At 40.1% G+C, this 15,350-nt stretch overlaps 1 protein-coding gene across 2 annotated transcripts in view; it reads right to left on the bottom strand.

Annotated features, from left to right (window-relative positions):
• LDLRAD4 (low density lipoprotein receptor class A domain containing 4) overlaps window positions 1-15,350 on the bottom strand; it is a 278,078-nt gene that overhangs the window by 170,016 nt on the left and 92,712 nt on the right. Inside the window, exon 3 of one of the 2 annotated variants that reach the window (XM_035124991.2) lies at window positions 12,013-12,501. The exons of the other annotated variant lie outside the window; for it this stretch is intronic. Coding sequence (XP_034980882.1) covers window positions 12,013-12,052 — 40 coding nt within the window. The 5' untranslated portion in view covers window positions 12,053-12,501. The remainder of the gene's footprint in view (window positions 1-12,012; window positions 12,502-15,350) is intronic. 2 annotated transcript variants of the gene reach the window in all.

Genomic DNA, 15,350 nt, shown 5'->3' with positions numbered 1-15,350 from the left:
ACACACACTAACAGGAGGAACTTTATCACAAAGTACGCAATTGTAAAAATAATAATCAAGTAGCATGAATAAAATGGATTGTACTCAGAAAACACATCCCCACATATGGTAAACAGTTTGGGCAGCTACAACATGTTCAGAAAACCAGTAACCTGGCAGTGTGATCTTCACAAAACCACAATGTCCCTGAGGAGCAAATAAAAAGTTCTGAAAAATAGGAAATAGCTTATGAAAGCCAATCTGTCTATTAGAGAAAGTAAGGGTCTTTGCACAAATGTGATTATGCAGTCAGTGAAACAGTGCAATTATATAATTTTGTGTCATGAGCTGAAATTAACTTCACTTCTTTTTGGACAGTGCAATCAGAAGTAGACATGCACTCCTAGGTACGTGAGGACTGCAGTCCGATCTAGAATCCTTCCCTCAAAATCTAGGGGGAAAGAAATCTAGAAGGAAGTCAAAGTCATAGCCCCCAACCAATTTATCACTAAAAAGGAAGTAACAGTCTAGAATAAAAAAAGTTATAGGAAGAAAGTTTGCATCTTCAGTCACCACTTTAAAAACAAATATAAATAGAGGCATGAGACTGGACTGTATCCCTTCACAATGAAGATATTTTATGGGAACAGCTGGTACACCGTGCATGAGATCATTAGACAAAAGTTTATATCTTCAACATCAGCAAAAGAAATTAAGGGAAATTTAGGCTGTACACAAAACATACTTTTAAAGAACACCCCCCCCCCCAAAAAAAAGAATCCTGGGAACCATAGTTTAACTCTCACAGAGCTACAATTCCCAGCACCCTTAAATGTATTCTTTTGTTCTCTAATTTTTACCCTGCACTTTTTTCTGATTTGTTCTTTATGATTTGTAGTTTTTATTTTTTGTTCTATTTTTTTCGTTATGTATGTTTTAAAAAATTGAATAAAGATTTATTTAAAAAAAATTACAGTTCCCATGATTCTTCAGTGTAGATGTGCTTAAAATGTGCATGCAATCTTAACTTCTAAATATCTGCTTAATATTTAAAAAAATAGAGAAACAATAAACCATCTCATGTCATATAATGGCATGAACATATTTAGTGTGCTATAATTATTTTACTATCACGGTCAGAAATTACTCACCCCAGTCACTCTAGCACACAAAATTAGTTTAACCCTAAGTGTCAGCTTCTTGACTGAAACAATGTTGTATGACAAAAGCTGGGTGTTCATATATGTGTTTTGAGCCAAAACAATTTCAGGGTATGCCAAATCATCACACACCTGTTAACATCAATTTTTGTGCTCTAATCATGTGAATTTAACTACTTCCAGCACCTCCAGCTGTTGATCATGAGCAGATGCAGAGCAGCCATAAGGGAAATCTCTTAGAATTTCAGCATCACTGATCAAAAAGTGGCAATGAAAAATCTCCCGGGTCCCACAAGAAGCCAGTCCTTGAGTATAGCGAAATAATACTGCTGTTTGTTATCAACCGGCAAATGGCATAGTAGTGCCACAACTGACATTTGGCATCCATTGTTTTATTCTGCAGGTAGCTCATTTGTCCCCACTCTTCTAAACAGTTCCCTAAATTGCTGCACATCAATATATACTTTCCTCTCATTGGAATTATTAAACCGAATGAATGATAACTCTGAGTCTGCCTCTGTTCTGTTTGTGACTCTGCTCAGATGAAATACATGGGGCCAATAATCATAACACCAACAGCAAGTTCACAACAGGCTTACAATAGTGCATGTGGACGGTCTGTTCAGAGATGCTGAGTAGGGGTGTCTTTTCTCTCACACATTCCACATCTCAGGGCTCAATGGAGCTTAAACCATGAACTTCCTGAATTCAGTAACATTATGGTTGCAGTTCTGCCTGGTGGTACACAAAATGTGCTTGCTGTAATGGCTTGATCTGGTATGGCACAACCTATTTCACCCATGAACCTTCACAGGAGATTGCAAACATAATGAAAGTGCATGTACAGTGGTGCCTCAACTTACGAATTTAATCCGTTCCAAAGGCACCTTCGTAGGTCGAAAAATTCATAAGTCGAAAAGTGCCATTGGAAATGCGATTTCCCATAGGAATGCATTGGAAATGGAAAAATTCGTAAGTCGAAGCAACCCCATCTAAAAATTCGTAAGTCGAAAAAACCCTATCTAAAACCGTCACAGTTTCCGTTCAGATGTCGAGAAATTCGTAAGCGTGCAGCCATTTGCCCCATTCGTAAGTCGAAAAATTTGGTTGTCGAGTCGTTCGTAAGTCGAGGTATCACTGTACTAACTTACGAATATGTCAGGTTCACAAGTTTGGTAGCATTACCAACACCAACATAATTGCCTATGTAAACATATTTGGTTTGCACAGCCTCACAATCATATGGAGAAAAGTAGCAATATGTGAACTAAAAATGAATGGATACAACAGATCATGAGAGACGGCCTTCTTGGTGATTGCTTCCAGAATTTGAAAATTCCTCCCTAGAGCAGTTAGACTGGCTCCCTCCTTGTGATCCTTCTACCAACAGGCTTTGGGGAACTGGCTGCTTTTAACAAAAGGGCTGTATGGTTTTAAAATTTTAATAGATAAATAGTTTTAATTCCATCAACGTTTAATTGCTTTTAATTATTGCTTCTATGTTTTTAGCTGTTCTTATTTTTATCTGTAAGCTGCCTTGAGTCCCTGCCAAGGAAAAAGGCAGGTATTGTATTAATAAATGGATAGTGATGATGATGATGATGATAATACTGTAATGATTTCAATTTACCAGCAGCTCAAATATATACTGGAAAATGTAATTATGTATTGGAAAAAGGTAAACATATAAATATTGCGGGTTTTGAGGGGGGTATTGCTTTTTTTCAGGGACCTTCCTCTTCTGTGCTGAGACTGCATGCAGTTGTTACATCACTTCCCCCTATTTACCTTCCTGATCTTTTTCAAACTAACAAAATCTCTTCTTAGTATCTCAAGCAACTAGGCAGACACACGCAAGCAGAGTTGGAATGGGTTGCTAAATAATGGGTCAATGTGATTATCAATCTAACACTGTCACAAACCAGACACACAAAATGCACTGGCTGCTTTGCTTCACACACTGATCCACAATGGCATATTTCTATGTGCCAAGGAGGCGTTAACATAACGCTGCCCTGTAATGAAATTTATAATCACCTTTGCAGACTTTAACTTTTATAAATGTCTCAAAGGATTGCTGACGTTTACAACACATTTTGCATTCAGTGCTTTCTCCCTCTATTTCCCAATAGCATGTTTCTAACTTCTAGAGCTGTCAATTAACTGTCTGGCTTCTAAGTGGCTGATCGATCTGTTAACCAATTAAAAAAAAAATTAAATCACATATTTCAAAATTTCAATAAAGGTGACTCAATCAGACCTTTGAATAAAGATGACAATCTCTCCAAACTGTCAATACAGTTTTGAAATACTCACTGAACACTGGATACAGGCCAGAAAATGGAACCAGCTTTAAGCTTATTTTTCATGAGATTTGCCCCATATGTTACCCTTTCCTGCCCACCCAAGTGCTGTTGAGAATTCCAGACTGCGTAGTGGAGTTGATAAACCATGCACAAAAAGCACAAACCTTGCTACATGAACCACACTGATTTCACTTGCAACACAGGTGTGAACTTAAAAACAGAATGGGGTTCTTCAATAACTTTCAAATTACTCAGCATTTGCTACTTGTCAGATCCAGTAATCAGAGGACAAATTTAAATTTGCAGTTAAGAGCTTTTGTAGAACCGTTGTATAGAAAGTGGGCTTCTCGGGGCAAAATGACCCCCCTCTTAAAACCCAGAGCACAACATTGTGGCAGCAATCCATGCCTGTATGCTGTGTGGGGTTTCCAGAACTCCAGAATTTTATGCAGCAAAAGAAAATAAAGGGATAGTAAGTGGGTCAAAGTTAGAGGGTTAAACCACTTTCTCTCATTTCTAGTTTTCAGTACTTTACCTTTAATAAAACATCTAAAGATTTTAGTGACTCCCTTGAACATACTTGGCATGAACAAAACAAAGTTATTTAGCTCCAGATTCAGTTTTTCATGCCCTGTTATTTCATAAGTAGTTCAAGCGCTGGAATATTCTGAAGCCACGTGAACACTTTTCAGCAAATATGCACAAGTAAAAGGCTGCAAAGATCAACTTATTTTATTAACATGCAGTGTCTATAAGACAAATACAGGAACTGGCAGCACAATCCGATGGCATGTTTTGTGACCCTGCCCAGTTGTAATATATGGAACTACTAGGAAGTACAGTAATCCCCACTATTTGCAATGGATATTAGTTTCTACTAAGTGTGTTCAGGACTACAGCCTGAAAGTTTAAACTATGGATGGTGTGTGCTGTAGTAGTTCTGAACAAGAGAGTTTTTAAACCAGAGAAGACAATTTATTTTAATTACTCCATAATGATGCTTTTACATTTCAACAAAGTAATCTAAATAGGAAATTTGATAGAAGAATATTAGTTTAGCACTAACCTGTATTTCTAGACAGTGTTTCACCGTTACTAAGTGTAAAAAAATAATTTTTATATGCTACATATCATTTGACGATACTTAAGAGACTGCATTTACTTTTAATTTATCTCTCAATTGCTGCTATATCACTCTTTATTACAGGCCCAATGAAAATATATAAAGTTGATAGTCTTGCATAAGTCACAGTACACCAGGAATTATTTGTGAAAATGATCTGCTTCTTTTTCAGAGGGGAATAAGAAATGGGAAGGTTTATTATGAAAATCTGATCATGCAATGAGTCAAGATTAAATTTATCAGTCAAAGTGAGATAAATTGTGATTAGGGTTTCAAAGTATGAAATAACAGCATCCAACTTAAAAGACATTGTCAAGGTCTGGCATGTTCTATCTAAAATTGTCAAGTTGTTGACTGTCAGCCTCCCAAGGTTTCTATATATAATGAAAGAACAGATCCCCTGGGACTTCTGGTGGCAAGATTAAATTTGGTTAGCTTAATTCCACATGCTTGGGACCAGAAAACAACTCTCAGGAGATCATTCCTCTTTGTTTATTTATGTATTTAAAGCATATTTACCCTGTTGTAAAGCCAAAAAAGACTCCCAGGGTGGCTGACAAAGATAAGTAACAATATTTTCCACACATACCTCTAATGGCACATGATGGTAGCAGACCCACTTAAACTTGACATAAAAAGTGGGAGGTGGAACAAAAAGGGAGATAGGTATTTGCACATGCCCCCACACACCAATCTAAAATATATCGATAATCAGATCCTTTCATTTGTAGTTGTAGAGCCACAGGACTGAAAATGACCAGATTTTAAATTCACAACCCTGTGAGACGACTATCCTGTAATTATCAGATATATACTGCCAAAGGAAGGAAAGACTAATAGCCAGTACTATTTTTGTAGAAAAAGAGGTGGCGGAGCTCACCATGAACTTCTCCCTTGTTCTTGTTGAATGGCAATGCCGCCCACCTGAGAGGTGCTAGAGCTGAGCTCCGGATTTGGGGGGAAGGAGCCCTGCTAGTAGCATCTAAATTTCACAAGTATCATCACAACTGTGTGTGCCTGTTTTGAAATTTTAGCTGGCAACCATATCGCAAAACAGCTCACCTATCAACACACACATATTTATTAACCCAGAACATCCAAAAACAGTGTACTACAAGCAGATGCCTGCCCAGCAAATCTCTCCAGATGACTCAGGTAAGAAAAACAAGCCAGAAAAACAAAACAAAACCCTAAGGATCTTTAGCTAATCTGAACTGGCTAAAGATTCCTTTCTGACCTTGAATATGTATTGGGTTGCCATAATTTCCCTTTTTTCCAAGTTTGCTATGGTCCCATTTCAGTTGTGAACAAGAGTCCTGTGTATAGCCAGACAATCATTTATCAGAACATCAGTCTTTCCAGCTAGTCATCAGAATAAAGGAGGCAACCCAGCACATTGCCACAACACATAAAATGGATTGTATTTTAACCCAATAGTCCGAAGAGCCAAGTTCTCTGAGAAGCACTCAGCGGTTTTGAAAAGGTGTTTCTTTAACTCCCCCAATTACAAAATGTTCGTCCGTGCTACCTTTTCAAACCACATTTGCTACATGTGTTACAGTCTGCTGTATCCTCTCTCCAATGCCATGTGAAACACATTAAGCAGTTTCTTTCACCGCAGAATTATTCTGGCAAGCAAACTGCATTTCTCCAACGAGAAAGAAAATATGCATTCCTTTACAAGTAGAACAGATTCCTTAAAACAGAAATGGCGAACCTGTGACCCTCTAGATGTTGTTGAACTCCCAGCTTCCATCAACCCCAGCCAGCATGGCCAATGGTTAAAAAAAGAGAATAATAATAATAAAAGTGAGCTGTATTCCAACAACATCTGAATGGTCACAGATTCCCCACCCCTGCTTTAAAATAAGCCACAGTGAATTTTCGCTGAGCCAACCATTTTCCCACTTTACTGGCAGGTCTCACGTCTGTCCAATGTCTTGCCTGGAACAACTGAGGGGCAATATTTGTAACAGTGTACACTGAGCATTTCTTTCAAGATAAACAGATCAAGTATAATAAGACTCAGGAGGAGGGGAGGGGAAATAGTGCGTCATCTGCAATTTCCATTTTTTCCATTTAAATCAGGAACTGATTGAATACACAGCCGGGCTCCATATTCATCTTCCGCCAGTATAAATTACTGGTTTGTATAGTCTAACCCTCCAGGATAAACATACAATTTCTGAATCACTCATATCCCAAACAAGCATTTCATGCTTTTCTGAGCCACTAAACTTGCCCTGTTTACAAAGCCCCTTCTCTCATACCACAACATATATACAAGCTATCTACATTCAACTGTCATTGTACGAAACTGTTTCACCAATGATGCTCTCAGAAGCACTGATTGTGCACAGATGTTTGTTGCAAAGATACATTCTTTGTAGCTGTGCTCATATATATAAAAAAAAAGCTGAATTCCTTATTTACCCCACAAAGCTCCCTTTCTGACTGCGCCCTTAAATCAAATGGGAGTAGCTTAAGGGAGGACACAAATGTCAAAGCAGTCAGAAAGCTGGCCATCTTCCTTCCCTCAAAAAATAATAATCAAAATATTCCAAAATTAGACAACACAGCATTAGGAAATAAAGTCAGAACAGGAACAGAATGAAAGGCTCAGTGGACAGCTCACACTTCCCTGGAGTTTCTCTGTTCTTTCCTGTATACCATCTGTTCGCATAAATCCATGCTCTGCCAATTATTTTTGCCATCTCTGATTTATTCAAGCAAACTATTACCTGTTGTAATAATATTGGAGTAGGCTCAGACACATCCCCCCTCCCTGCTGAGTGAGGTGATATTTTCACAGTCACTTCCAGTCTGATCCCATGCATATTTACTCAGAATTGCCCTACGGATTTCAATGGAACTTGCTTTCAAGTAAGTACGATGTGAGAGTGTAAAGGATGTTATGCTTTTTCTTTCAGTGGACTTGCCACATTATTCCAAAATATGGTGCTGTGGCTGCTCAGTAGCATTAAAAAGGCCACTTGAACACCCTTGCAGACTCTCTCCTTGACCGCTACTTCCTACATTCCAGGAGTGAGTAGAGGTTTTGGGAATAATTTTCTGGTGACTCCCTGGTCACCTTGCATAAGAAATCTCATGAAGCCGCTGGCGTTGCATTTGGGTAACTGTTCCTAACCCCAAGAACTTTAAAAACCTTTTTCAAAAACCTTAACCCTAGCCATTTGGATGCATAGATGTTGAACCCCTTCAGAAACTGGGATAAGACAAAGAAATTGCCATCCTTTGTATCAGCCTATATAGCAAATTCAAAGCAAAATAATTCAATGCATTCTGTATCTACAAAACAGCTTTCCTTCCATTCTCTTCTAAGCTTGATCATTCTTCTAGCCACCTCCAGAAGCTATTGTTCTAAGGCACCTGTTTTTGAAACCAAGGACAGAATTTGATTGAGGTTTGTTTCATGTTTGAACTCCATAAATCACAACAGAATGTTTGCTCTGCATGCTGGTAGTCACGAGTTCAGTTCCTTTGTTTTTTTAATTTTTATTCCATTTTCTTTTTCAATTATTACAAACATCACATATCCAACAAGTTCAGTTCCTAGCCCATTGGGAAATACTTTCTCCATGAGTCCCCAGCATAGCTGCCAAGTTATCCCTTTTTTAAAGGGATTTTCCCTTATGCTGAATAGGCTTCCTCGCGAGAAAAGGGAAAACTTGGCAGCTATGGTCCCCAGGGTTTAAAGATCTACTGATGAGACTCTACTCCAAAGAGTATCTTTATGGGGACTGAAATTATTTTATGTCAGGAGCAGAGCCTTTCCAGTTGTGGCTCTGTAGCTGTGGAATACAGTCTCTCAAAAGGCCCATCTAAAAAAATTTAATTGTTTTAACACATTCTATTTGTGTTGTATTTCAAAGTTGTTTTATTGTGTGTAAAATAAAACAACTTTAAAATGCAATACACCCAGTTAATATTTCACCAGATACAAAGAAAAATAAACTAAAAAGGCTATCATGAATTCAATGCCAAGGCTTTTAATAGATAAAGTTCAGTTTGGGGTCTTGCCCCCTTCACCTCAAATGCAAGTGCCTACAATAATCAAAGGTAATGTTGCACCATGAAATAACTTCTTAAAGCTTTTTAAAATTAACATGAAATCAAAAATACAAACAAAAAAATGACCATAATCAGTTGCTTGACCATCATGTGTTAACTTAAATTTCTTGCACTGTGAAAGGTATTTAAGAACGAGATCCATATATTTTATAGCCCAATGCTGGTGTGTGTTTACTTACAACTGTGTTTACTTACAATGTGTTTACTTACAACCATTCATTTTCTGGTCAGAAAACTGGGGCTGCCCCTAATCCCAGTGCCTGCATGACACCAGAACTAAATCTGGGGCTGCCCCAAACTCTAAATTCTGTAGCTTGGAATTAATTGTACCACAGATGCTAATCGGTGCAATTTTTATACTGTTGGTTACCCATGAAAATCACTTTAACATACTATATTATATTGGGGGATTTTAAGCAGGTTAAGGAATTAACCACGCAACTGACATCATGTCAAAGGATCATTTGTAAGGAGGCGAAAATGACAGCAATGTGGTAGGCAAGTGGGACTTCTCACATTATTTTGTTCAGTGATTGGTAGAAGAGCTGACAGCTGAATTGTCATCTCTGCAACTCACATCAGGAAGAGAAAGCCTACAGGCTTGTCAAAGATACCAGGAGCAGACAGCCTTAAATGATCACACTATTTGCTCACAACCGGTTGTTACCAACTATCAGGCCTTCTATTTAGGAGGCAGAGTGCTCCATAAGGAGAGTAGCCTGCTAAAACTTCTAGAATCCACATTTCAAGGTGCCAATCCCTGACAGACTGTAGATTCAGCACTGGTTGCACAATTACAGTTGAGTCAAAACAATGATGAAGGCTCTAAAACCCCTGTAATAGGGGGAAAGTATCTCATCCTGAAATACTTCTTTATTCTGTCTCCTGGCTTAGCACTACCTTTGTTGCAAGAGATAACATAGGCAAGCCCCAATATATAGCAAAACATTTGCACTTGCGGCAACCACAAAGCCCATAGCCTTCTCCATAACGGCACACCCTTGTAGCAGCAGGGATGACCAATCTACAGCAGGGATAGCCAATATGGTGTCCGCATTCCAGCTATTATTGGACTATATCTCCCATCACCGCCACTAGCAGTGCTGGCTGGGGCTAATGGGAGTTGGAGTCCAACATATGAACAGCACCACATTGGTTATCCCTCAACTACAGTGGTACCTCAGGTTAAGAACTTAATTCGTTCTGGAGATCCATTCTTAACCTGAAACTGTTCTTAACCTGAGGTACCACTTTAGCTAATGGGGCCTCCTGCTGCCGCTGCGCCGCCACCGCACAATTTCTGTTCTCATCCTGAAGCAAAGTTCTTAACCCAAAGTACTATTTCTGGGTTAGCGGAGTCTGTAACCTGAAGCATCTGTAACCCGAGGTACCACTGTACAGTCAAGTGGCTTCTCCTTTTCTTATTCCCTTCCAAGACTTACAATAGCAGAGGTATAGGGATCTATTTTTGAACATACACAAGGGCAGGCACAAACAGCCATGCACACTTTGGAAGGGAGAGCTATCTCCAAAGCAAGGGTGAAGTCTCAAAGATAAGTCTACCCTAACTGAAAAAATATTGGTTGGGGGGGGGGTGTAACAGACATAAGCACAATTCCAGCCTTATTAGACTCACCTGCAGTGTCTGCAACTCAAGCTGCCATTATTTATCTGTTTGTTTCATGAAATTTACACGTATACCCCTTGATTGTAAAAAAAAGCCTCAAAGCAGAAAAAACAACAAAAGCAAGAATAATTCACAGCCATACTTTCAAACATGCAAAAGCTAAAATACTGAAACAGATTAAAATAGCCTAAACTTTGTAAACATCCAGGCAGGCTTGCCTAAAGAAGAATGTTTTAGCAGGCGCCAAAAAGGGCATACAGGAACAAAAAGCTAGCAATCCTAGACAATGCAACATAATTGTTTTGTGGGGACTCTGAAGCACACTTGTGTCACATTGTCCACAAGGTAGAGAATATTTTCAAAGGGTCTATGCAAGTGATATATGCTTAATGGACATCCTTTAAAATGCTGGCATCTTTTACCAAGACAGATTAGATACCTAATACTTATTTGTGTTGCTTCGGTCCTACAATTGTTGGGATTATTATTTTTAATTAAAAAAACCCACAAATAACAGAATTCTAGATGAATTTCAAAACCAGTTTCTATTTGTTCTTCATTTGTTAGAGCAATGAATCTCAGGTTTCTTTTGAAAGACTATAGTTGGGTCTACTAGGATTTCACCACTGTGAAGAAAAGAATGTAACCCTGGATGGTATTCATTTCCTTTTATTGCAGGGTTACCAAAAAGCCCTGAACCAAACAAACAGAGAAGCAAACCACATTCAGCTTCTCCTACTGATTTAAAAAACTGAGCATCTAAAGAAGTGAAACCTATCTGCCAAGTTCACCCACATATGAAGAATTTTTGTCTGAGCCTACAAGTTACATTGTATAATCGCAGTGTTTTTCCAAGTGGCCTCTGTTGGCGTCCAGAGGGTCACCGCATGCTTTTGCTCATAATTTCCCAGGGTTTTCTAGCCAACCAAAATAAAGCAAAGACTGCAAGCTTTGACAGACAATGTTTGGGTGCCTCTTCGATAAGGCACACATTCCACAATCCACTTATACCACAGGAGACACATTGATTTGCATAGTATAGATTACTATAGTATAAACATGTGGATTGTAGTCTTCAAGCCTTCAAAACAAAAACAAAAAAATGCATGAGTTCTCCAGAGTTTGGAGTTGGTAAGTTCTCCAAGGGACATTCTGGATGCAAGTTCCTACCTTCTTCCATATCTTGTGTGAAAAATTGCTGCAGGATTGACCATAGTAGAAGTACTCCATCCTATTCTCTCTGCGCAGCACACACAGAATAAGTATTCTAAGAATATATTTATTCTAGCTGGGTATAATCAGGGCCTGCGCACCATGCGCACCATGTAAATTAAAAAATTAATGCATGCACCTATCACATCTGATGCATAGTTGAGTATTATGCTCAAGTAGAAAATGTATCACAAGAACCATCACTTCAACTCCACCAACAGCATGTAAATTCATAGTTTTAAGGAACCTGAAGACAGTGGTCTCATAACATAAATGATTGTACGTCTTGCCCCCTTCTGCTTGTGCCTGCACAGCCATTTTTGAAAGACCTGACAGATAAATCCTGAATCACTATGCTGCAATATGATCAGGACAAAAAGATTAGCAGGCCTTTTCTTAAGTTTTCTCAATTTTTCACATATGTCAGTGGCTCTATCTAAACACAAAAACATTTGCTTTTGAGGAAAACATAATTTGTCTTGATATTACCGGGGGTGGGGGGGGGATCCTTACCTGTGAAAGCATTTGTGGCCTGAAAGCCAGCTTCCTGCATACTGCTCTCCCAGAAAAGTTTGTGATTCCAGTCTTAACCTGTCCTTTCCAGAGACAGCTTCCAGAGCTGAAGCTGTCAAGTTACTTCCATCTTTGCTTGTCAGTGTCCATTTCTTCCCTGCAAGCTGGCATTTGGCATCACCCAGTTCCCACCTGTTCCCAGGTCCCTTGAGCCCTTCAGTAAAAAGGATGTGCGTCAGATTCAAATGGTAAGTGCAGATCACATGCTTCAACCGTCCTGCCAGAGAATTTTGGCCACTGTGTCCATGTAAACGAAAGCAGTCATTCCACACATTTTTTTAAAAAAAAATCTCTTTCAAACTTTAGTTCGAGTCCTCTGCTCAGAAAACATCACTGGGTTTGCTTGCTTACTTTCCTTAGGAGTCAGCCAGATGTGGTCTTCATTTGTCTTCTGTGTTCTCTTTGAGCTTCACCTCCCCCTCAGGCAAGCTGAGAAATTAAAAAGGAAAAAGATGTTTCCTGATGACTTACAGCAAGATTCACAACATTCAGGGAATAAGCCCATGTGCGTCTGTGCACACGCAAACACCCCATTTAGTAGGGAGTGATTGCCCACATAAAAGTAGATCCTTAGACGGAAAATACTGCAATTTTGCTGAAATGCAAAATGTGACCACACAACTCTTTGAAATGCAAAGAGAAGCAGTGCTGAAGATGTCAATATGCATCTCTGAACATGATACGATTTACATTTCAAAAGCCATATTTAGTAAGGATGGGGGAGAGTAGTACAATAACAAAACTGGAGTTAAAAGGGAAAAGTAAAAACACTCAAGGCCCTCAAGCCTAGGCCTATTCTATAAATTAATCAGGTCTCACCATTACCATTTTCTAAAACTCTCTCATAAAATATGACACTAAGTACCACCAGTTTTTGCCCTTTTTAGGTAAAACCTCAGAGAAAGTGCATATAGCAGGCTAGGAACAACTTTTGTTTTTCTTAAAAACCCAAGATGCTGAAATTATTGTTCAGTAAGAAAATTACCTTACATTTGTGTTGGTTTTTTAAACATTATATTTTAACCGGGGGGGGGGGGGGGGGCTGTGTCCCTGCTGGCCATGCTCACCAACCCCTGCCATTCTCCCCCTTCCACACAGGTCACTCCCATTTCCATGCCTTTTCCTCTCTCCTGTGGTGCAGCCCCCACTGTGCAAACAGGTATCCCCTTCACCCCCCCTTTCCTTTGTAGTTTTAAAAGCAGCTAGTTATTTTGCCATTTAGGACTCAACAGTAGTCATCTCCTTATCTTGGAGAATGTAAGCAGGTTGCAATGGGGATCCAGCTGAGGTGGGCCCCAAACCAGTCTCCACCTTAATTCTGATACTCTAGTCAGAATAATAGTGTTGCTTCCTTTGTTTTCCACCTACTGTAGGTCTGTGATGAGTGTCTGCTTTGCTTTTTCTGGAATATGTGCTTTGTTGTCAGTTGAACTGACCCCCACCCCCCACCCCCCGCCTTCAAAATATTACTGTATTAGAAAACCGTTCTCTAGTGTTTTTAATTTTCAAGAAGAAAGCATGATTCCCATAAAGCAATCTCCCTCCCCGCCCTCATGCTCTCTGCTGACAATTTGAGTCTGAAGCTAGGGATAGTATATTTCCAGAAAGGGAAAAGTACTTAAGGACAAGAGGCCTTCCTATGTCGGAAGACAAGCTGCAGAAGCCTCTTTTCCAGAAGCCACCAATTGAGTTCTGTCTCGTATTGCATAGTGGCATAGAAGCACTCTTGAATGTGGGCTGGATCCACCCACTTGTGCTGTTGATTTAAAAGGCTGATGATGGTGACACAGCTTCAGAGCTCATGGTCTAAAGGTTTTTATGACCCGGTCAGATTCAGTTGTGTTTTTTTAAGTGGCATTCCTGGGTGTTGCTGGCTGAGTGTTATTTATTTTCCTTTCATTATTTGTAAAATCAAAGTCTGATTTCAACTCTTGATTCCTGGAATGTCCCAAAGCATCTTTGGCAGAACTTCTGGGAATCAGTACATTCCACACACCAATTACAATAGCAAGTGAATTTGCTATTTGAAGGAGGCGTCTTATTTTAACCAGGTAGAAAAATATTGTGTTACTAGCTGGCCCGGCCATGCGCTGCTGTGGGTTTTTGTGTTAAATGGACCCTTTTCTGTTAAATTGACATTCAGAGTCTCCCTTCAGAGTCCTCTCACCTGCCCTGTCCCAACCCTGACTCCCCTACTGTAAATTTCAAAAATAAGCCTCCCCCACCCACGCGTGTTCCTGAAAATGTCCCCCCCCCACTGCTTTGGCTGACTCAGGGTCCTACCTCCCCCCCCCATGGCTATGTGTTCCCCCTCCCTTTGTTGTGTCTCATCCCTGTGAGCCCCCTCCCCCATTGTTGTGCCTCATCCCTGTGATTCCCCCACCCTGTGAAAGGCCCATATTCTGTTTGTTTTTGCCTGTGGCCTACTGGGCAATGTTGCAGCCTACTCAGTTTTCCCTGTCCCAACCCACCCCCCACTGCTTTTGGCTGACTCAGGGGTGTCCCCCCCCCGCTATGTGTTTCCCCCCTCCCTTTGTTGTGCCTCATCCCTGTGACAACCCCCCCCCCTTGTGAAAGCCCCATATTCTGTTTGTTTTTGCCTGAGGCCTACTGGGCAATGGTGAGGCCTACTCACTTTTCCCTGCTGGGCATTGCTGAGGCCTATTGAAAAAGCTGGGCCTTGTTGCTGCAAAAGGACTGTTTTCAGTGGTTGCTGTGGAATTTTGTGATGTGGTCTGGCGGCGCAGCTTTGGAGGTGGCAGGGTGCAATCTGCCTTTCTATTGGATGCTGCTGAAGTTTTCAGAGTTTCTGGTGGTGATGTCTAATTTGGGTGCCACTTTTTGTGTTTAATCATTATTTTAGGTGTGAAAGGTGTGGGTTTTTGGAATTTTTTAAATGCCAGATCCCTCCCTGATGGGCATGGAATGTTGTGGCCAAATTTGTTACATTACAGTTCAGCAGTTACGGAGAAAGGCTGTGACCTCCGCGCGCGCAATGCCTACATTTTTATATATATAGATGAGTGCTGGGAAAGTGTGACATCCTTACAATAAGTGTACTACTCTGAGAGAACACGTGCAGACTGTGCGTAACAAATGAGAAACATGTTTAAATGCACTTTGCAGAAAACTGCAAATACTTTCCCCAAGGCACTATACTTTAACTCCATTGTTTGCTCGCCCCCAGCATGAAAGGGCTATCATGTTTACAAAGAACTATCACCAGCTTGGTGTACGTGGGGGTGGATCTGGTGCTGCCTGAGGGGATATGGATTCCC

The sequence above is a fragment of the Zootoca vivipara genome, chromosome 8 (genome assembly GCF_963506605.1).
Source record: "Zootoca vivipara chromosome 8, rZooViv1.1, whole genome shotgun sequence".
Lineage (NCBI taxonomy): Eukaryota > Metazoa > Chordata > Lepidosauria > Squamata > Lacertidae > Zootoca > Zootoca vivipara.
This window is presented reverse-complemented; position numbering and strand designations above follow the sequence as displayed.